The sequence below is a fragment of the Dreissena polymorpha genome, chromosome 9, assembly GCF_020536995.1.
Source record: "Dreissena polymorpha isolate Duluth1 chromosome 9, UMN_Dpol_1.0, whole genome shotgun sequence".
Taxonomy (NCBI): domain Eukaryota; kingdom Metazoa; phylum Mollusca; class Bivalvia; order Myida; family Dreissenidae; genus Dreissena; species Dreissena polymorpha.
The window spans coordinates 25,570,867-25,595,584 of NC_068363.1; the positions used below are offsets into that span (position 1 = coordinate 25,570,867).

The 24,718-nt window shown below is 36.9% G+C and overlaps 1 protein-coding gene across 1 annotated transcript in view; it reads left to right on the forward strand.

The window, feature by feature from the left end:
* LOC127843709 (endonuclease/exonuclease/phosphatase family domain-containing protein 1-like) overlaps window positions 1-24,718 on the forward strand; it is a 560,124-nt gene that overhangs the window by 4,448 nt on the left and 530,958 nt on the right. Inside the window, exons 3-8 of the mRNA XM_052373452.1 lie at window positions 1,604-1,760; window positions 3,955-4,071; window positions 6,220-6,314; window positions 7,047-7,140; window positions 9,479-9,745; window positions 16,081-16,220. Coding sequence (XP_052229412.1) covers window positions 7,053-7,140; window positions 9,479-9,745; window positions 16,081-16,220 — 495 coding nt within the window. The 5' untranslated portion in view covers window positions 1,604-1,760; window positions 3,955-4,071; window positions 6,220-6,314; window positions 7,047-7,052. The remainder of the gene's footprint in view (window positions 1-1,603; window positions 1,761-3,954; window positions 4,072-6,219; window positions 6,315-7,046; window positions 7,141-9,478; window positions 9,746-16,080; window positions 16,221-24,718) is intronic.

Sequence of the window (24,718 nt, forward strand, 5' to 3'; positions counted from 1 at the left end):
ATTCCATAACTTCTTTATTTATGATCACATTTTATTATTACTTTGAAAAAAAACAACAACACTTACCTGAATACCACAGTGGATTCCACCCAAACAATACCCCACGCCCATACCCAGAATCCCTTTCCCCCGCAATCTCCCCCCCCCCATTTTTTTTTAAAACATCATCTAATAAATTACCACACCCCACATTATACCCCCCCCCCTCTTAATCCCCCCCTTCCCCCCTCCCAATTTTTTTTAACATCATCTTATAAATTACCCCACCCCACATTAAACCCCCCTCTCACCACCCCCCTATCCCCCTATTCCCCCCTTTTTTTTATTTTTAAAAAGATCGTCTAATAAATTATTGAATATGAACAATTTCCCCATGATGGCTTACGTTATACTGTCAAGCACTCGAATATTCGAGCGCGCTGTCCACTGACAGCTCTTGTTTAATGACCTTGTCAAATACATTTACTAGACAATAATAATAATTATTTATTTTTGTTCTATATTTTCATAATCAAATTGCTAAACTGGCATCAATGTATTGTGCTAATCAGATTGATGTTTTTTATGCCCCCTTTCGAAGAAAAGGGGGCATATTGTGATCCGACTGTCCATCTGTCTGTCCGTCTTTCCATCACACACTTTGCGTTTAGGTTTCGAAAAATGCTCATAACTTCTATGTCCCTTGAGATATAACCTCTATATTTGGTATGAATGTGTATATGAACAAGGCCTTTCCATACGCAAACAAATTATCACCCCTGTGACCTTGACCTTGAACTTAGGGTCCGCGTTTAGGTTTCGAAATCTGCGTTCAGGTTTCGAAAAATGCTCATAACTTCTATGTCCCTTGAGATATAACCTTCATATTTGGTATGCATGTGTATATGGACAAGGCCTTTCCATAAGCACAAAATGTTTTACCCCTGTGACCTTTACCTTGAAGTTAGGGTTAGCGTTTAGGTTTTGAAATCTGCCTTTACGTTTTGAAAAAATGCTCATGACGTCTATGTCCCTTGAGATATAACCCTCATATTTGGTATGCATGTGTATATGGACAAGGCCTTTCCATAATCACACAAATTTTGACCCCTGTGACCTTGACCTTGAACTTAGGGTCCGCATTTAGGTTACGAAATCTGCGTTTAGGTTTCGAAAAATGCTCATAACTTCTATCAAGCGTTTATAGGGGGCTTAAGTCATCCAATGGTGACAGCTCTTGTTCATTCATCATTAGCAAATTGAAGTCATAGCTATGCCCAAATATCAATGTATGCCGTTTGTAAAATATAAAATTGAACTTAATTTATTAGCCAGCCTATAGAGGTCCGCTGTGGCATTTAGATTGTTAACATTAAAAGTAATTCGGTTGTTTTGATTGCAAATTTTTACGCCCCGGATCGAAAGATATGGGGTATATTGTTTTTGGCATGTCAGTCTGTTTGTCATTCATTCATTGATCTATTGTGTGTGTCCCAAAACTTTAACCTTGGTTAAAGTTTTGCAATAACATCTCATGTTTTTAAATCCAACATGTATTTAATCTTTAATAAGAGAATACACAGATTTGCAGATTATAATAATAACTGTTCAATTTTAATTGCAGGCTCTGGAGACAAAATACACTGTCTTAGGACAGAAGCTATTGGTTGATTGCTTGCGAATTAGGATGGGAACTGACCAATTGGAGGCCATGTCTCAAAACGACAAGCAGCAAAAAGTGATGATCCTGGATAATCAAGCTGTGGAACAAATCCAAATAGGTGTGTCTAATTGTTGATTGTATGGGTTTTTAGGCGTCAGGTAGGGTGACATATAGCAGTTGAACTGTCCGTCAGTTTGTCAGTATGTGTGTCAGTCTGTCTGTCCGTTAGGGCTGTCACGATATGCCGTGAGCGTACCGCGGTATATCGTGGTACGGCAACACTGTATCGCGGTACGTACCGCGATATTTTACAGAATATGTATCTGTGAAGAAAACAGCAGAATAACAAGTTTTACAAACTTTATTAAACTCAATAATCAGAAAACACTGGTATCATAGTATGACTAGAAACTGTAAAAGAAACTGTAATAAACTTAATAGAAGTAGTCATTGTTATTGTTATTGTTATTCGCGTCTTTTTCTAAACTGTCCGCCATGTTGTTTACAATAGCTGTGACTACGATCTGTGTAAATCGAAGGCTTCAAGGGCATGTTTAAAATGCGGAGTCAGCGGGCCCAGTATTGAAAATCCGTAGCGTTCTGACTCTTCCTCGACTTATTCATAATCTTAAGATAACATGATTCGGAAATGCCATGCTTTGAACGATCAATATACTTAAGAAAGAAACTAAGAAATAGAGTAAACATCTTTTGGATTATTATGAACTTATTTGCAAAGGAAATCTGTCCCAAATTCCAAAAAAGGTACAGATCCATACATCGCCGTATTTTAAACGTGAAAGTTAAACATCTACCAGTGGAAGCGCTTGCTTGACCTGGATATGAACGGATTATTTATTTAGCCCATTTGAATCGCTTCTACAGTTTTCAAAACGATATCTATATCAAAATAATTATGTAATATATTTATATCTGTGCTAATATAATAATATTAACAAAACCGGTGCGGCAACGCCGTACCGCGGTGCGATTTTTTTCACGACATGCACCGCGATATACCGGTGAATCGTGACAGCCCTACTGTCCGTCCAAAAACTTTTATGGCCATAACTTTTTATGTCCCCCACTATAGTAGTGGGGGACATATTGTTTTTGCCCTGTCTGTTGGTCTGTCTGTTTGCGCCAACTTTTTGCAATAACTTTTGCTATATTGAAGATAGCAACTTCATATTTTGCATGCATGTGTATCTCATGAAGCTGCACATTTTTAGTGGTGAAAGGTCAAGGTCATCCTTCAAGGTCAGAGGTCAAATATATGTGGCCCAAATCGCTTATTTTATAAATACTTTTGCAATATTGAAGATAGCAACTTGATATTTGGCATGCATGCGCATCTCATGGAGCTGCACATTTTGAGTGGTGAAAGGTCAAGGTCAAGGTCATCCTTCAAGGTCAGAGGTCAAATATATGTGGCCCAAATCGCTTATTTTATTAATTCTTTTGCAATATTGAAGATAGCAACTTGATATTTGGCATGCATGTGTATCTCACGGAGCTGCACATTTGGAGTGGTGAAAGCTGATGGTCAAGGTCATCCTTCAAGGTCAAATGTCAAATATATGGCATCTGTCCGTCCGAAAACTTTAACATTGGCCATACCTTTTTCAATATTGAAGATAGCAATTTGATATTTGGCATGCATGTGTATCTCATGAAGCTACACATTTTGAGTGGTGGAAGTTCACGGTCAAGGTCATCCTTCAAGGTCAAAGGTCAAACAAAAAACAAAAATAGTAGAAAAAAATTCAAAGCGGCGTTCTCATGAAGCTGCACATTTTTGAGTGCTGGATGGTCAAGGTCAAGGTCTTCCTTCAAGGTCAAAAAAAAATAATTTCAAAGCAGCGTTCTCATGAAGCTGCACATTTTGAGTGGTGGAAGTTCAAGGTCAAGGTCATCCTTCAAGGTCAAAGGTAAATTTTATTTTTTTCAAAGCGGCGCAATAGGGGGCATTGTGTTTCTGACGAACACATCTCTTGTTGATGTCTACTTCAGCTTCTACTGTCTTTTGTATGAGAATTGTGTTTGTTAAATACTATTTTACCGTTCAAACTACTTGTGCTTTCTTTAGAATAGCTTTAAACATGTGCATCCGGGATGGAACTTTCAGGGAATTTTTTGTTTAAAGGTGGTCTCTTCGAATAAAATAATCCAGTGTTGGAAGCCTGTGTTGTCCATGGTTAACCTGTGGGAACGGCACGGGCTAATGTGGGAGGACACTACGCAAGTGCATTAAGCCCAGTTTTTGCAGAGCACCGATCATATAGATGACTGGATGTCTTAACTCTTTTTAGGCAAGATAATGCCATCTCTCTTAGGGGAGGGGTTACACCTGCAAGAGACTGTCACCCAAATGATGGGGTTGTGTAAGAATGTCTTACGAAACAAGGTCAAGGGTCAGCAAGTCATACGTAAGTGCCCTTTTTAAATTCATTAAAATAAACTCAGACTGTTGTGAATTGAAGCCTGTTTATAGTTGTTTATCATGTATGTTTTTATGCCCCAGAAGGAGGGCATATAGTGATACGATCGTCCGTCCGTCTGTCTTTCTGTCTATCCTTCCGTCATACTTTGCGTTTAGGTTTCGCATTTAGGTTTCGAAAAATGCTCATAACTTCTATGTCCTTTCACATAGCAACTTGATATTTGGCTTGCATGTGTATCTCATGGAGCTGCACATTTTGAGTGTTGAAAGGTAAAGGTCAAGGTTATTCTTCAAGGTCAATGTAAAAAAACTTATATCAAACTGAAAGCGGCGCAGTAGTGGGCATTGTGTATGTGACAAACACATCTCTTGTTGTAATTATGCCGATTCTGTTTAACTATGATCATATGTGTTTTCTTACAATTATTCAATATAAGATCATCATATTCATGCTGAAAATACAATTAAATATGTATGATGTAATGTTTACCAAAAACATCTTATATGGGAACATTAAATTTAACCTTGAGGGGGCAGTCATAACTATTTTACAAACAACAATTTGTTTCAGTAATAGAACTTTCAATGTAAAATATGTCATCAAAATGACTCGACCCATTATTTAAAGTAAAATTTCAAAGTTTTTGTTATGCCCCCGGATCCAAAGATCGAGGGCATATTGTTTTCGGCCTGTCCGTCTGTCCTGTCCGTCTGTCATTCATTCATTCATTCATTGTGTGTGTCCCAAAACTTTAACCTTGGTTTAAGTTTTACAATAACTTTTGCATTATTGAAGATAGCAACTTGATATTTGGCATTAGGGCTGTCACGATACGCCGTGAGCGTACCGTGGTATCTTGGTACGGTAACACTGTATCGCGGTACGTACCGCGATATTTTACAGAATATGTATCTGTGAAGAAAACAGCAGAATAACAAGTTTTACAAACTTTATTAAACTCAATAATCAGAAAACACTGGTATCAAAGTATGACTAGAAACTGTAAAAGAAACTGTAATAAACTTAATAGAAGTAGTCATTGTTATTTTTATTGTTATTCGCGTCTTTTTCTAAAATGTCCGCCATGTTGTTAACAATAGCTGTGACTACGATCTGTGTAAATCGAAGGCTTCAAGGGCATGTTTAAAATGCGGAGTCAGCGGGCCCAGTATTGAAAATCCGTAGCGTTCTGACTCTTCCTCGACTTATTCATAATCTTAAGATAACATGATTCGGAAATGCCATGCTTTGAACGATCAATATACTTAAGAAAGAAACTAAGAAATAGAGTAAACATCTTTTGGATAATTATGAACTTATTTGCAAAGGAAATCTGTCCCAAATTCCAAAAAAGGTACGGACCCATACATCGCCGTATTTTAAACGTGAAAGTTAAACATCTACCAGTGGAAGCGCTTGCTTGACCTGGATATGAACAGATTATTTATTTAGCCCATTTGAATCGCTTCTACAGTTTTCAAAACGATATCTATATCAAAATAATTATGTAATATATTTATATCTGTGCTAATATAATAATATTAACAAAACCGGTGCGGCAACGCCGTACCGCGGTGCGATTTTTTTCACGACATGCACCGCGATATACCGATATACCGGTGAATCATGACAGCCCTATTTGGCATGCATGTATATCTCATGGAGCTGCACATTTTGAGTGGTGAAAGGTCAAGGTCATTTTTCAAGGTCATTGGTCAACTATATGGCTTCAAAGGGGCGAAATAGGTGACATTGTGTTTCTGACAAACACATCTCTTGGTGGTATTGAATAGCATTTTTCTGGACTTCATCAATGCATGTAGTTCAGAGAACATTGCGCTGGCGTAAATGCAAATGAGGCATACTTTTCTCATCAGTAAATACAACAATGAAAGACAGAGAAATTTTCCTAATTTTTTTTTTTAATCAAGATTAAAACTGGGAGTTCACAGGTTTGATTCCCACTGTGGGGGCTTCTTTAGATCTCCACAAAAAAGAAACCACGTTTTGGTTATTTACAAGAAAGGAATGTACTCGAAAGCGTTTAAATAAACCTTACGTTGTTAATTCGATAAAGCTAAACTAAATAGTTTGCAGAAAGTTAAGATTACTTTAAAGAGCTCTGTTTTGCAGGAAGTGCCAAAACCAAGGAGAATCTTGACCAGTTGTTGCTGACATTCTGCATTGATTAGCAGAAGTTCTCGGGATCTGTCACTCCTGCACTTGTGGTACAGGACCTGATTGCTCCAATTTGTAGCGGCCAGTTTTAGATTGTTTTTGGATCAAGTTATTTATTTGACTTTATTGTTATCATTTTAATGTATTGGTCTTCTTTTAGTTGACATATGTGTTAGAAAACAAATTAAACAATTAAGTAAAATTCTATTGGATTGGAAGGGTTTGAGAAAGCGTAGTGAAGCCAACCCTTGAATAGAGTCCGTTTGATGTAGCTTTCTGCTAAACTTTTAAAACACTTAAAATAGTTACTTTACAAACAGAAACGTTATTATCAATAGTGAAAAAGTGTCGCTTCTGTCAGTGAAACTATTAAAAAACTTTAGGGGATAGATTTTGAAGCTGTTTGAAAACAAATACAATCGGGTATAAACAGCTTTGCCCCTTACCTTTTGGGGAATGGCACGAGATCTGGTCCAATGGGGGAAATTAGCCCTGTTTATTAGATAATATGGATTCAAAAAAGGTTCAAATACATGTACCAAATATGGGAATGGTACTGTTTACTGGTACCATATTAATAGAGAGGAAAATCGCTGGATTCATATTTTTAAGCTATGTCCAAATATCAATAGATGAAGTTCCAATGTTCTAAGGAAATTCATTATCAAAAACACATAAACAGATAGGTGTTTTGAAGGATTGAATATTATGGTCATTATTCAATAAATTAGACTTCTCAAGTTCATTGATCATAAAACGCTGGTTTTTGTGTTCTACTTCAGGAGTTGATGTCTGGTCAGGTGACGAGAGCCATGCAGTTAGTCCTGAATGACAGTCTGGTGGTAATAATTTATGTCTACAATACAGGAACAACAAGTTACTGAACTTTTTTCTTAGTTGCCGGAACCATTTTATATGAATTGAATTTTCCGGATGTTTTATTTTGTTTCATTTTTTTGTTTTTGTTAATAAGACTATAGCATCATCTTTAAAACAGCAAGCTGCGTCTAATTTTGTTTTAGATTGCCCAGATCAGTTAGACTATTGTGAATATCAAGAACTGCATACAAATTTAAACTTGTCTTTTTTTATAACTCATTTGTGAGACAAATATCGGGCTTTTATAAAGTCCAGTTAAGGTTTGGTTAAGTTCTGAAACATGGCATCTTCATCTGCTACTTTTTGTTTCACAGAAAGTAGTGAACACAATTTTCCTTTTTATCAGAACGTTAATTAAATGTTAATTTAAAAGCATGTGATTTAGAAGATCTGACACTTGTTCCTATTTGATATTAAACTTATCCAGGAAATGGGTTAGTAAGCTTGCAAATGGTTGGACTTTTAACAAAATTCCTGATCTTGTATAATAAAATGTGGTATGGAGTGACAATTTGTCTAAGATCCTATGTATATGTAGCTTTTTTTAATATGGGAATTAGCAGTTCTTGATGTCTTTTAGCTCACCTGCGCATGCAGTGTTCATGGTGAGCTTTTGTAATGAATTGAAATTATTTGTATGCCCCCAAAGAAGGGCATATAGTGATCGGACCGTCCGTCTGTCTGTCTTTCCGTCACACTTTGCGTTTAGGTTTTGCGTTTATGTTTCGAAAAATGCTCATAACTTCTATGTCGCTTCAGATAGCAACTTGATATTTAGCATGCATGTGTATCACATGGAGCTGCACATTTAGAGTGGTTAAAGGTCAAGGTCATCCTTCAAGGTCAAAGTCAAATATATGGCGTCTGTCCGTCCGAAAACTTTAACATTGGCCATTACTTTTTCAATATTGAAGATAGCAACTTGATATTAGGCATGCTAATATCTCACAGAGCTGCACATTTTGAGCTGTAAAAGGTGAAGGTGAAGGTCATCCTTCAAGGTCAGATGTCTAATATATTGCGTCTGTCCGTCCGTCCAAAAACTTTAGCATTGGCCATAACTTTTTCACCAGTGCTCCAGATAACATGCGTAAAGGCGTTAAAACAAACTAAATTTCTTAAATAATGATTTAGATTTAAAATCTTTGCGTTAAGTTACGCATTGAAAAAATAAAAGACGAATTCAAAATTTTCGAACGAGCGTAAAACTTCCAGTAGCAAATTATATACGGTAAACATTTCATCCCGGTTCTGACTCGTCTAGGCGCTCAATTAAAACTACAACTTTAAGACAACGTCACTCAAGCGTTTGCTGCGAGGAAGAGCCACACCTAAAAACGGTCGAAAGGCCAAACGGTTTCGATTCTGTTCTCCTAGTATTGCAGACGAGTCATTACTGTTTATTGTACCTTTTTAATTACCCTTATCGTAATTTTTATACACAAGTCATATACTGTATACCTATTCAAAATGTCATTAAAATTGAATATTAAATATAGTTTTTGATATGACTTTAACGGCAACCAAAAGGCCGTTATGACCTAAGCAGAAGTGTCAGTGACAGTTTTACATAAATAATCAAAATGGCCGACCGAAGCGTGGAAGGCAAAAAAGCCATTTCAGTGTCAAAAGTCCACACTGCATGCATTTATTAAATTAGATTCAAATACCCAAAGCATGGTTTCGTCAATAATTGATGAATTTATAAGCTCTTGCGTAAATGACTCAATGTGTTGATGTGTCAAAAAACAATGAATAAACAATTATTTTGTAATATGTTGTTAAGAATTAATTTTATTAATAGACGTAAAATAAGAATTAAGTTTTAAAATAGGGAGTAAATAAGAATAGACCAACATTTTATCTGGAGCTCTGTTTTTCACTATTGAAGATAGCAACTTGATATTTGGCATGCATGTGTATCTCATGGAGCTGAACATTTTGAGTGGTGGAAGTTCAAGGTCAAGGTCATCCTTCAAGGTCAAAGGTAAAAAAATAATAATTCAAAGCAAGGTTCTCATAAAGCTGCACATTATGAGTGGTGGAAGTTCAAGGTCAAGGTCATCCTTCAAGGTCAAAGGTAAAAAAATATTAATTCAAAGCGGTGTTCTCATGGAGCTGCACATTTTGAGTGGTGGAAGTTCAAGGTCAAGGTCATCCTTCAAGGTCAAAGGTCAACAATTTTTTATTTCTAAGGGGCGCAATTAGGGGCATTGTGTTTCTGACGAACACATCTCTTGTTTATTCTATGTTTAGTTATGCTCCCTTACTTAACTTATAAGTTCTATAAAACAATTAATTATGAATTTCCTTTTAAATTTTTATAACTACCTAGTGAACGTGGTCCACAAGCACCTGTTTGCTACCATCACCAACTGCATGAAGAGCAATGACTCAAATCTGAACAAGAAGAACCCTAACTTGGTGGACACGCGTCTAGAACACCTGCATGTGCGCACAGAGTACGAGGAGAATTTGCCTGGCTCACGGAAAGAGCTGTCCAAGCTGAACGACTTCAGTACGCCTCTCGAGCATCTACAGTGCCTCAAACATGTCGTGACGTTTCGTACAAGGCTTGTGGAAGCTGCAAAAAGTGAAGACAGTAAGAGAGATGGAGGATATTTATTGGATTTGGTGGAATATTGATTTTAATTCATAAGTGAAACTTGCAGCCACAAGGGAAAAACTACTTTTCTATGATCACAAGTCAATTTAAATCGATATTCCATGAAATCCAACACATTTTCTTTTTGATTAATGCTTTGAAGTGATTATTTTTGTTTTTTTGCCATTCCGGACAATCTATTTCCTTGTTTGGCGCCCCGATTACATTACATGTTAGCTAGAGGGTAGCTGATCCGTATGTTGTTATACACATTCAACAGAGAGTAGCCGCCCTTGGTAAAATATTGGGTCACAATGGGCAACCAAACATATCTAAAAAGTATTTCCAGTAAAGCAATTAAAATTATCGATAATTTTCACTGTTTGAAACAGTGACTTATCAGTTTCAATCCACTGATATATCTCTATAAACCAACAGAAAGCATAAAATAAATTTTAATATTTCCAGCTTTAGCAAAAATTAAGGAGCAAACTTGTCACTATTTATGGTCTTTACAAGTGTCTGTTGATTGTGTATACTATATGAGACTATAAGGCAAACCGCTTATTGATATTTTAAATAAATTCACTGGCAATTGAAAATGTGCATAAAACATATAAGAAAAAAATGTGTTATGTTTTGTAATGAATGCCTAAAATTCATTCCCTTTTCAAACTTTAATTGAGGTGATCTTTATTTTTCTTGAGACATGTATACAGATATTAGTCGGAGATTTTTTAGTTCCCCATTTACTGTATCAATTTTACCACTGTTTTACGGCTGTGGTAGTTTGCTTTCAAAATTCTTGAAACATAAGATTTTCCTTGAATACCAAAGTCTTAATAGAAATTGTATTTTGGAACATCAATGGTTTGTTTTTGTTTTAATTATTTTTTTTACCGGTTTACACAAGTTATTCTAAATTTACTGTTTACTATTTATTCTACAGAAGTTTTTTGTTTAATATTGATCAACATTGAAAATATTCTGGTAATATGTTTGAATACATTGTGTACATAGTGGTTCTTATCACTCTTATGTTTAATGACGGCGACAGATGACCTCCTTCCTGTTAATCTACCGAATAATACACTCTCCTATTCCAAACTGGTTAGTACCAATAAAAGTGAAGTTTGTTATTAGCTCGGCTGTTTTCGGAAACCCGAGGTATTGTCATAGGCAGCTCGTCGTCCGCCGTCAGGCGTCCGCTGTCCGCGTCGTGCTAAAAATTTACCTTTGCCTCTAAAATGAAAGTGCTTACACCTACAACTTTGAAACTTCATATGATGATGCACCTTGATGAGTTCTACATGCCACACCCATTGTTGGGTCACTAGGTTAAAGGTCAAGGTCACTGTGACCTCTCAAAAAAATTCTTACAAGCTTTAATTAATTCAAAACTGCACCCGCAGCCGAGCTTTGGCACCCGTTATGCCGTGTTCTTGTTCTGTATTGTACTTTCAATGAATATTGTACGTTCAATTAATACATCAAACATGTTATTTAAATATATTTATGTGAAATATAACATTTTTTATATTATTTATGAAATTTAAATGTGTATCTCAAAATTAGATGTGAACGAATCACATACCAGGAATCCTTATTAGTAGTTAATGCGAACTATTTTGTGTGGACTTATTACGCTCAATGCGTAATAATTTCGTCTTGTTCCGGAAGTGCAAAACACACGGCGAGGCCCAGGCACATGTTAGTCTAGAAATGAGTGTTTCTGAAGAAATAAATGAATGTTTGGATCGGACTCGTGATTATTCTGCGCACAAAGATCCCCTCCATGAGGCTATACAGCGCATAGAGGACAGGTTATCCAAAATTGAATTTAATCAAGGTTCTTTCCGTGGTCGCTCTGCGACAACAAAAACGTCCATTAGATTTCCGCCACCGGAAGTCAGTTTTTTGCCATACCAGGCCAATATTGAACAATCTTCTGATCTGCCACACTTGGCCAATCCATTTACCCACGGTCCTGACTCATCGGCAGCCACCGCCGAAGGTCCTATTCCTAAAAATATTCAGGAACAATTTGACTGTGTGAAACAGACGGTAGACAAGGTATTGTTACCTCCTCATCTGAAGCTTCATGAGTCTAGAACTGGCATTCGTAGAGAGAACCAAAAAACACTTAATGTTATATCAAAATGTGGTCGATATGTTGAAACATGTTTTAAACTCTTAAGTCAAATTAAGGAGAATGAACCTAGTGATTTAGGGCCAGTGTATATCACCCTTGCAGCACAGATTAACTATTTGCAAAAAGAGTACGGTTCACTTGTAGTCAATAGCAACTTCGATGAGCCTACAGCAAACATTTTTCGTTGTTTACAAGGAAACGCATCTGGTTTCGATCGGGAAACACTTAACAACATACGTGTAGCCGCTGAATTATCTAGTATTCGTCGGTTTGATGCACCGCCAAGAGGACGTTGGCGTGGACGGTCTTTTTCTGGTAACCCTTCGTATGGTAGTGGAAGAGGTAACCATTACGGCAGGGGCCGTCGCGATGTTTTTGATCAGTTGCAAGGAGCGCGTTTTAAAACACCCGGCAACCGACAGTCTGATGTTGAGATAGAATAAGTTATTAAAATAATGCGAAATACTTTAGCATCAACTCTTGATGCATGGCGCCAGATAGGTGCTTCTGAAACTGTTCTGAGTTATATTGCCAATGGTATTAAGTTTCCTATAGTTGGTGACATTCCAAGTTTTTGTTGTGAAAACAGGCAGTTTTCTACTTTACAATCGCAGTTTTTGTTAAAAGAAATTAATGACTTGTTGTTATTAGGTCATGTTGTACCATGTGAGGCTAAGCCAATGTGTATTTCGCCTATAAATTGTATTTCAAAGAAAAATGGAAAATATAGACTTATTACTGATTTAAGATTGTTGAATAATAAATGTCAACCACCCAAGTTTAAGAATGAAGATATAAGTACTGTAATTTCATTTATTCAACCTAAAGACTATATTGTAACTGCTGATCTAAAAAATGGGTTTTTTCATGTACCAGTACACCCGGACCATCAAGAGCTGTTAGGATTTCAGTTCCGTGGTAATTATTACAAATGGACTGTGTTGCCGTTCGGACACTCATGTAGTCCATATTTCTTTACTAAAATTCTACGACCAGTCATAACATATCTTCGTTCTCAGGGATTACGAGTTGTAGTGTATGTAGACGATTTTATTTTATTAGCCGAAGAGAAATGTATAAATAGTCATAGACAGCTTTTAATTAAAACTTTACAAGAGTTAGGTTGGGTGGTGAATTTTGAAAAGTCTTCTTTAGTGGAGTCATATGTTAAACCTTACTTGGGATATATTATTGACACTTCGGGTGAACAGTGTGTAATTCGTATCACATCCGAACGTATTCGCAAATTGAAACGCGATATTAAAAAAGTGTTATTTAAAGGGGAAATCCAAGCTCGTGGATTAGCAAGAATCGCAAGGCAATGTGTGTCCATGTCAAAGTGTATATTTCCTGCAAAGTTACTTCTTAGAAACTTATATAGATTACTTGCTACCCGAAAGTCTTGGAGTGACATTTTGTTCTTAGACAAATATACATATACTGATTTACAGTGGTGGTTAGACTCTGTTTAACACTGGAACGCCTTTTTTGTCGTTAACAAACAAATAGATACACAATTAATCACAGACGCGTCTAAGTCAGGCTGGGGAGCATGGCTCACAGACAGTCACAAACAAGCTCAGGGATTTTGGACCCTTCGTATTCAGCAACAAAGTTCCAATTACCGCGAACTATTAGCTGTACTAATGGGCATACAATCTTTCAAAGCGGATTTATGCAATCGCAGCATACAAGTTCTCTCAGACAACGTGACTACAGTTGCCATGATAAATGGTATGGGTGGTTCCATAGCATCCCTAGGCGCAATAGCGCGTTCGATTCACATATTGGCCATGAAGGCAAACATAAAACTTCAGGCGAAATACCTTTCGGGAACGCAAAACTGGAGGGCGGATTTACTCTCCCGAATAGAATCCTCGTACGAGTGGATGCTTCATCCACAGTTGTTCAAAATGCTCGACCGCAAATGGGGTCCACACGATGTGGACAGATTCGAATCGATAACATCGACCCAGCTAAAGACATACAATTCTCTATTTTACGACCCGTTCACATCCGGGGTGGACGCTCTTGCGCAGACAAATTGGAAACAAATGAACAATTATGTGAATGCTCCGTTTGCGCTTCTTCCGCGAGTGTTAAATGTGATAAATCTTCAAAATGCAACAGCTACAGTGATAGCACCTCTTTGGCTGGGGCAGCCATGGTTCAGAAAGTTAACGCAAATGGCAATAGACCTGCCAGTGGAACTTCCAATGTCAAAAAGAACAGTGATGGCCATCGGGGCCAGGGAACCTTTGAAAAATCGCAGATGGAAGATTTTCGCTTGGAGAGTATGTGGGCGAACAGATTACGTTGTTTAGGCTGGTCCCCGCGAGCGGCAAAACAAACTGTACATTCTTTGGCTGAATCAACATTATCTACTTACAATGTGTATATTAAAAAATATTTAGTATTCTGCAAATTACATAACTATGTGGCAACTGATACTTCTACAACAGCACATTTGGCAGATTATTTGTGTTCTATCGCTGATAAGTCTGAACGTCCAGAATCATCATTGAAGATTTCGCTAGCAGCTTTAAGCTCGTTCTTCCAGGCATTGGGCCTGAAATCGCCAACAGATAGTAGTGATATTCATAGACTCGTTACATCACTGGTAAAAACAGCTACTAAGAGACCAATGGTTCGTCAAAAACCGATGCCAATAGAGGCTTTCGTACAGTTGTTTAATAAAATGGAATCTAACGACAAACTAACTTTAAAAATGCTACGTATGAAAGCTATAACTCTTCTTGCAATTGTGTGCATGACACGGCCATTTATGTCAGTTGATGATGTGTATTTTGAAAATGATGGCTCAATGACTTTACATTTTTGGACAATTAAAAATGACACAAATAGACAGGGATTTGAAATTAACATTCCACCTTGTGATGATTCATCATGTGATCCCATAAGTTGTCTTAAGATGTATATTGAAAGAACGGAGCAGTTTCGTCAGGGTGATTATAGACCCTTATTTATCGCTTTGAATGCACCGTACAAACATATTAGTGCTGATACCGTTGCAAATATCTTACAAGACAGTATTACTGCTGCAGGCTTAAGTGATCAAGGATTTAGTGCTAAATCGTTTAGACCAACAGGTGCAACGCAAGCAGTTTCAATCGGGACATTACCTGAAACAGTAATGAAAATAGGACGATGGAAAACAAAAGAAGTTTTCCTCAACCACTATGTATATGGTCAAGTAAATAAGGAATATACAGATAAACTGTTACATGAATGTTAGTGTGAAACTTAATTTGAATTATTTGTACTATTCTCTAAAATGCAGCATATTTTACACAAATAAAGGTGAGCAAGTTAACGTAGATTTAAGTAAATAGTAGTTAATGCGAACTATTTTGTGTGGACTTATTACGCTCAATGCGTAATAATTTCGTCTTGTTCCGGAAGATTCATGGAAAATTATGGAAAAATAACCGGAGATAGGGACATAAAGACCTGGGCCTTCTGTCGAGTATCCGAAATAGAGACAAGCAGCATATTTTACACAAAATAAAGGTGAGCAAGTTAACGTAGATTTAAGTAAAATGGATTTAACAAATTTAACTGCAACCATCTCGAGTTGTGGAGGGCAAATTTAAATATTGCTCAGATTTGTGGACCGTGATATGGGCTCAATTATTAAGTTAATAATGTGAGTTGGAGGTGATCATTTACTATTAAATTTATCATCAACATCTTCATCATTAAACCTTGTCATAATTATCAACATCATCATCAATGTATATTAAATGGAATGCATGATTATGTTGACAGGTTTGCAAATTTGACGTACATGAAGCATTTTATTTTTACAAAGGTCGCAGAATAAGATGAATTTAGTTGAGTGTTGTCAAAAATTTCAATCATAAAATAAATCTGTTTTTTTTTATATATTGTTTTATATCTATGTCTACCGTCAGTCATCGACATTCACTATGTAAACACAATGGAAGCCTTTTTCATTGCTCGAAATTCAGGCAAATTAATTGGTGAGAACATTTATCTCAATAATATCTTCTGAAACATTCCATGAAAGCGGAAAGTATCGTTCTTGATTAGCCTGTGTAGACTGCACAGGCTAATCTGGGACTACCATTTGCGCTAATGAAGCCCGGTATTCCCAGAGCGTGTCTCTTGTGTTAAGCAAATCTCTTTTTCTTGTCAGCTCTTCATTTGGCCGCACTATATGTCCAGGAAGGACTAATAGACATTTTATCCAAGAACGGTTGCCTTGCTGATGCCTCCGATGTCCTGGGCCGCACTGCACTGCATATGGCGGCATTGAAGGGACATCAAAACATCATTGTGAGTAAACTGTGTGTGTTTTATTCACGTTCTAGGCAAACCAGACTTAATGCAAGTGCGTCAAATGTCATCTTAGATTGACCTGTGCAGTCTGCACATTCTAATCTGGGACAACACTTACCACAGGTCTGCACAGGCTAATCTGGGACAACACTTACCACATAGACTTGAGTTTCGTTCAGGGGAGCCTTCCTTTTTTAAGAAAAATTCAATAAAAGCGGAAAGTGTCGTCCCTGATTATCTGATGCAGACTGTACAGATTAATCTGGGAAGAAATTATGCACATGTATTAAGCCCAGTTTTCATCGATGTAGACTTGTTTTATACTTTATGAGGTTTCATTCAAAAGCCTTTATTGTGTATGGGCCTTCCTATCTAACTTATGAGAATCACAAAATTGGTCTAAGTTTGATTTGCAAATTCAAGCATTTTTTTACTGACAGACTTAATAAGGATAAAGCATTATATTACAGTTTGATAATTGTGTAGTCCAGCTGTAATTGTTAGATATATTTTTAAAAAAAGGCAACAAATTGAAAGTGTTTGTTTACACAATTTAAAATGCTTGCCAAATAATGGTCAATTTTTTAACTAAAATGAAGTAGCAATTTCATGAAGTGTGTTTATTTTTAGAAATGTAAATGTTAAAGCATAACAGGGTTTTGTTTAATTCTGAAGCTGTTGCCATTCTTAGGCTAAACCCTCTCAGATTATTTGTATTAATATAATTTTCATCCAGGTTTCAATGAAACCTATGCCTAAAATGTATTTGTCCATCAATGAAAATGTGCCAAAGTTATCCCTGGGGAGCATATAGTCGCCGCTTTCTCCTTGTGTCCGTGTGTCCGTCCGTCCGTGCACAATTTGTGTCCGGGCTATTTCTCAGCAATTAATGGCCGTTATTAAATTAAACTTTATATCAAGCTTCACTACCAATAGGAGGTGTGCATATTATCAGCGGGTTCTGGTCGGATCATTTTTCACAGAGTTATGGCCCTTGAAATTTTCCATTAACTGTACATATAGTGAAATTCTTGTCCAGGCTATTTCTCCGCAACAAATGACCAGAATTCAATGAAACTTTATGGGAAGCTTCACTACCAACAGGAGATGTGCATATTATCAGCCGGTTATGGTCAGATGATTTTTCACAGAGTTATGGCCCTTTGAATTTTCTTTAAACTGTACATATAGTGCAATTCTTGTCCGGGCTATTTCTCCCCAACTACTGACTAGAATTCAATGAAGCTTTATGGGAAGCTTAACTACTTTGAGGAAATGCGCATGTTATTTGTGAGTTCTGGTTATATGATTTATTTGGAGAGTTATGGCCCTTTGACATTTTTAAGTTGCTAATCCATCCATCGTATTATTTTGTCCAAAATTATGCCCCTCAAGAGGTTTCCTTTTATCTGAATATAAAGTGCAATAGTGTGACAAAAATAACCTTTGAGGAGCATCACCCGTCTCTGACTGTTTCTTGTTTCAACATTATTGAAGACTAGAGCCCTTTCCTCAGAGCCTTACTAAAACTATGAAAGCATGATATTTGGGCGATGCTCTGTGATTAAGGGGTTTAATGAATGTGCGTAAAGTGTCGTCCTAAATTAGCCTGTGCAGTGCGCACAGTCTAATCAGGGATGACACTTTCCGCTTAAACTAGACTTTTGCAAAGAAGAGACTTTCTTTACAAAGACATATCATACATATTTATGACTACAAATGCGTTAAAATACGTAACTAAGTGGTAAAGGGTTAGATAGGCTTCACAACTGTGAATGCATCTCTTGTACTTATAACTGTATCTTAGTGGTAAAGCAGGTTTTTTTTTCCTTCTTTGTGACCCGCCGATCATCGGCCCTTTCCCCTCCGATTTTTTGTTGCCCTCAGCTGGTAAATTTTCCCCTAGATTTCATTTTCCCCTCCCAAAAAAAAAACCTTTAAATATATAAGTTAACCTGATCCAGTGTAGAAAAAAGAAAAATATTGCATAATTAAATTTTCTGTTTCCTTGAATTTGTTTTAAAAACAGTAAAATATGCTTAATTGATTATGTAAGACTTTCCTTATTTTCCCCAAAATCCGGCGTTTCGTGTGATTTTTTCCCCCAAAATCTGGCGTTTCGCGCGATTTTTTTCCCCTCAAAAAAGGCCAGGCCTTTTCCCAAAATCAGATAAAAACCCCTGTAAAGGGTTAGAAAGGCTTCACACCTGTGAAGGCATCGCTTGTACTTATAACTCTTTTGTATTTTTAGTTACTCTTGGTTTATTTTGGGGGTTAAGTGCGAGCCATAGACAATGAAGGCAACATTCCACTGCATTTATGTGCCTAAAATGGACATGAGGAAGTACATAAAGGAATTTAACAAATAATGTTCAATCTGTCGAAATACCTTATGATGCATAGTTCCGTAATGTAGTAGTTATTCAGGGTTATAAACTAACATATTGTTCATTGCTAAATTCATCAATACTTTTTGTACTGATATCTTAATGTTAAGTATTTTATATGTCATGCAAGTTGTTTCAATAATTATTTAAAAGTTAAAAATAAAGCAATACTAATTTTCCCAATTGAAAGTAAATTGATTCTAAAATGCCCAATTTCACGGGTCATATACCCAAAATGCTGAGGACAAGCCCCATATTAGATGTGATATTGAGATTAGTATTAACAATAAGAAAACACTCTTGTCTGACTCTGACTTACACTCTGGGAAATTGGGGCGTAATACATATGTATGAAGCGTTGTAGATTAGCCTGTGCCGTCTGCACGGGCTAATCAGGGATGACGCTGTCCCGTTTTATGTTATTGTTCTAAAGGAAATATCTTAGCAAAACGCCAGTTAACACGGAGATTGCAAAGGATCATCTTGGAAACACTTAACTGGGACAACACTTAACTGGGACAACACTTTACTGGGACAACACTTAACTGGGCAACACTTAACTGGGACAACACTTAATGCAGATGCATTAAGCCCTGTTTTCCCAGAGCGCTGCTAATATTTTTTTAATCTTTCCACATTTACGTCCATTTCAGTGAAAGCCATTCTGTTCTTGGACAGCCTAAAGAGTTGTGTTGATGTAAACGCGGGCAATGACATGAGAGAGACTCCACTGCACTTGGCTTCTAAGTGGGGATACGGTGAGTGATATGGGAGATACTCCACTGCACTTGGCTGCTAAGTGGGGATATGGTGAGTGATATGGGAGAGACTCCACTGCACTTGGCTGCTAAGTGGGGATATGGTGAGTGATATGGGAGAGACTCCACTGCACTTGGCTGCTAAGTGGGGATATGGTAAGTATTGGAGAAGATATGGCGTAAAATAGCATGTTGCGTAGCCTTGCTCCGTGTTTCTTCTCCTCATTTTGCATGCTTTTTAGGTACACTCAAAACATCTGAACATGTTTAGCTCACCTGAGCACAATATGCTCATGGTGAGCTTTTGTGATCGCCTTTTGTCCGTCGTCTGTCGTGTGTTTTGCGGCGTCAACATTTGCCTTGTTAATACTCTAGAGGCCATATTTATCGTCTAATCTTCATGAAATCCGGTCAGAACATTGGTCTCAATGATATATTGGATGAGTTCGAAAATGGTAACGTTTGCTTTAAAAACACGGCTTCTAAGAGGCGGGGTATTTTTCAATATATGGCTAAATATGGCTTTAGTAAAACCTTGTGAACACGCTAGAGGCCACATTTGTAGTCCGATCTTCATGAAAATTTGTCAGAAGATTCGTTACAATGTTATCTTGGACGAGTTCGAAAATGATGCCGATTGGTTGAAAAACATTGCCGCCAAGGGGGCGGGGCATTTTTATGCCCCCTGATCGATAGATCGGGTGTATATTGTTTTTGGCATGTCTGTCTTTCTTTCTGTCTGTCATTCTGTCCCAAAACTTTAACCTTACAGTAAAGTTTTGCAATAATTTTTGATATATTGAACATAACAACTTGATATTTGGCATGCATGTTCATCTCATGCAGATGCACATTTTGAGTGGTGAAAGGTCAAGGTCATCCTTCAAGGTCAAAGGTCAAAAAATTAAATATTGAATATAGTAAGTTTTGCAATAACTTTTGAAATATTGAACATAGCAACTTGATATTTGGCATGTATGTGTATCTCATGGAGCTGCACATTTTGAGTGGTGAAAGGTCAAGGTCAGCCTTCAAGGTCAAAGGTCGAAAGTTTAAAAATTTAATATAGTAAAGTTTTTCAATGACTTTTGAAATATTGAACATAGCAACTTGATATTTGGCATGCATGTGTATCTCATGAAGCTGCACATTTTCAGTGGTAAAAGGTCAAGGTCATCATTCAAGGTCAAAGGTAAAAAAAGCGGTGCATTAGGGGCATTGTGTTTCTGACAAACACTTCTCTTGTTCATAATATAGCTATAGTAAAGCCTTGTTAACACTCTAGAGGCCACATTTATTGTATGATCATCATGAAACTTGGTCAGAAGATTCGTCCTAATGATATTTTGGCCAATGTTTAAAATGGTTGTGATTGCTTGAAAAACATGGCCTCCAGGGGGCGGGGCATTTTTCCTTATATGACTGTATATGAATTAAGAAAAACCTTGTTAACACTCTAGTGGCCAAATTTATTGCCCGATTTTCATGAAATTTGCTCAGAAGATTCATCATAATGATATCTTGTATGAGTTCGAAAATGTTTCAAGTTGGTTGCAAAACATGGCCAAAAGGAGGCGGGGCATTTTTTCCTTATATGGATATTGCAAAACCTTGTTAACACTCTAGAGGCCACATTTATTGTCCGATCATCATGAAACTTGGTCAGAACATTTGTCCTAATGATATCTTAGATGAGTTGAAAAATAGTTCACGTTGGTGGAAAAACATGGGCATTAGGGAGCGGGGCATTTTTCATTATATGGCTTTATGGCTTCAGTAAAACCTTATTTACACTCTAGAGGCTAGTCAGGCCACATTTATTGTCTGATTTTCATGAAACTTGGTCAGAAGATTTGTCGTAACGATATCTTAGATGAGTTGAAAAATTCTTGCAGTTGATTGAAAAATATGGTCACCAGGGGGGCGGGCATTTTTTCCTATATGGCTATTGTCAAAATTTGTTAACACTCTTAAAGTCACATTTATTGTCCAATCTTCATGAAACTTCGTCAGCATATTTGTTTTAATTATATCATGGATGTTTGCTAAAATGGTTCTGGTCTGTTGAAAAACGTGACCGCCAGGGTGTTCACTATGCATGAACGTTGGTAAGATCATTTAATCAAATGACATCAAAGGGCTGCACATAAAAGGTCAGTTCCTTTCAGGCCCTCTTGTTTTTAATTTAATGTTGTGTTTTTTTTCAAATGCAAGTTTTGTGTCTATGCTTCAGCAACTCATTAACAAGTGAAAGACAAAGACATTTCTCAGATTAAGCAACTTATAAGGGAAAGAATCAAATTATCTGTGTGCGTTGGAATCGGTTGGTCCTAATTTCCTTTCTACAACCATTTTCCATCTACCTCTGATTAAAAAAGGCAGTTGTTGTCCGTTACTGGCATAAGTGTTGGTATCTAATATTTGTAAAACGGCTATCCCAGGATAATATACGCAAACAAAACAAGATTGCTTACAATTCTCCCCCCATCTGTAGTACCGGATGGGCAGGTGTCAAGAATATCATGAAATTTATTGTATATTTTAAGTACTGGAAAGATGGTTTGAGATTTATATGCATGATTCTGATTATAATCAAGAGATAGATAGGTTTATGCAAGACAAAGCACACACAGAATTGTCGAATGCTGCTACTTTTTTTATTGGCAAGATTTAAACACAACACATTAGTCAAAATCTGCTAGTTTTGGATTGGCAGGATTTGCTGAAGAATTAATACGTTATTGTTGACATTAATAGGTAAAAATATTACAAGATTGATTACTTGTTTAGGTAACCTGAACACCTTTTGTATGTCGTTAACATTTTGCTTTGTTAACACTCTAAACTGGTAAGAAAATTTGTTCTAATGATATTTCGGCTTTGTTTTAAAATGGTTCCGATTCGTTAAAAACACATGGCTGCCAGTGGGTGGGGCAATTTTGCTTATTTGGATATAGTAAAACCTTGTTAACACTCTAGAAGTCACATTTGTAGTCCAATCTTCATGACACATTTGTACTTATGATATCTCGTCTGAGTTTGAAAATGGTTCCGGTCAGTTGAAAAACATGGCCGCCAGGGGAGTGGCAGTTTTCCTTATATGGCTATAGTAAAGCTTTATTAACACTTTAAAAGTCATTTTTATAGTTCAATCTTCATGAAACTTGGTCAGAATATTTGTTCTTATGATATCGTGGGCTTCTCATAACAAGTAAATTCCTTTGTATCACAGTTGAGCGACTTTGGGTCCTTCAGGCCCTCTCGTCTGATCTACATGTACTTTACCTGTTTAATTTATATTTCATTGTTGTTCTTTTTGTTCTCGCCTCAGAGTAACGAGTACAATGGATTCCTGTATGATGAAATGCAGGGCGTTGTCCTTGTAAGCTCTACCCTCCTGGCTATGGACAAGAAACAGAAACAGAAACCCTTCACTAGACGACCCTGCATTGCTACGTTCAAGGTTGTGTAGTCTTCTATGAAAATATGCACCATCTTTTATTGCTTACTTGAAGTGTTGAGTTGTTTATGGGCAAAGAGTTTCATGTTACTTTAGTTTAAACCTATTTTGTTTAGTTGTATTGCTTTTGAGTCCTTTTCCTGGATAGAACCAGTTCTTGGTATCTTTGGAGGAGACCTTTAGAACGTTCCCACGCTGGGGAGATTTTAAGTCGGCTTTAACAAAATGACTTATTCAACTACAAAATGACTGGCTTGACTACAACTTTGCTACGTCAACTGCAAACTGATTTACTCAACTAAAGGCTTACTAATCTACAAAATGACTGGCTTGACTACAACTCTGCTACGTCAACTGCAAACTGATTTACTCAACTAAAGGCTTACTTATCTACAAAATGACTGGCTTGACTACAACTTTGCTATGTCAACTGCAAACTGATTTACTGAACTAAAGGCTTACTAAGCTACAACATGACTTTCTCAACTGTATTTTGTTTCTGAACTAAAACATAAGTTCAAGTGAAACATAAATAAATCAATTAAAATTGACTTACTCTGCTACAAAATGACTTACTTAACCACACCATGATTTACTTCATTACACAATGTCTTACTCAACAACACAATGACTCACTAATTTTACAACATGACTAGCTCATCTACAAAATGACTTACTTAGCTTCAAAATTACCTACGCAACTACAAAATTACTAATAACTCAACTACATTCTTACTAGGTCAACTACTGAATTTCTCACTAAGCTACAAAATTACCTACCGTCTACATGATTACTAGCTCAACTACATTATTACAAGGTCAACTACAGAATGACTTGCTCCACTACAAAATTACCAGTTCTACTACAAAAGGACTCAAACATTCTTAAATGACAAAATCAACTACAAAATGACTCAACTTAAAAATATTCAAGTGATATGATACAATGAAATGACTGACCTATTTCCATTTGTATTTCTAAGACAAAAATACTTTTTATTTGAGGCAAAGAACTGTTTTGATTTAAATTTTGCTGCATCCTATGGGCACGATGGTTTGTCAGGGTCCCTGGTAAATTGATTGCGTTATTACGTGGTAGAAACTTTTAAAATGAAATCTAAAAATAATATGGTATAAAATAATTCAACAGATCAGCGGTTTTGACTGCGCACTGGTAAGTGTACATCTGAAGGCAACCGGTCTGGAGAATGAGGACATCGGTCGACTGCAGGCAGAGATTGACAATATCCCCAACCTTATAGAGACCATTAGGACCGCTCTGCCAGGTATAGAGCAATTTTTATGGGGCGTTTTGTTTGAGGCAAAACAATATTTAGTTCACCAGAGTAATAGATCCGGATCAAACATATTGCCCTTACCTCTCCTCAACAATTACTACATCCCACATCCAACTTTCTGAATTCTGCCTCTTCTTTTTATGCCCCCCTTCGAAGAAGAGGGGGTATATTGTTTTGCACATGTCTGTCGGTCCGTCGGTCCGACCACCAGATGGTTTCCGGATGATAACTTAAGAATGCTTACGCCTTGGATCACAAAACTTCATAGGTACATTGATCATGACCGGCAGATGACCCCTATTGATTTTCAGGTCACTAGGTCAAAGGTCAAGGTCACAGTGACTCGAAATAGTAAAATGGTTTCCGGATTATAACTCAAGAATGCTTAAGCCTAGAATCATGAAACTTCATAGGTACATTGATCATGACTGGCAAATGACCCCAATTGATTTTCAGGTCACTAGGTGAAAGGTCAAGGTCACAGTGACTCGAAACAGTAAAATAGTTTCTGGATGATATATCAAGAATGCTTACGATTAGGATCATGAAACTTCATAGGTAAATTGATCATGGCTGGCAGATGACCCCCATT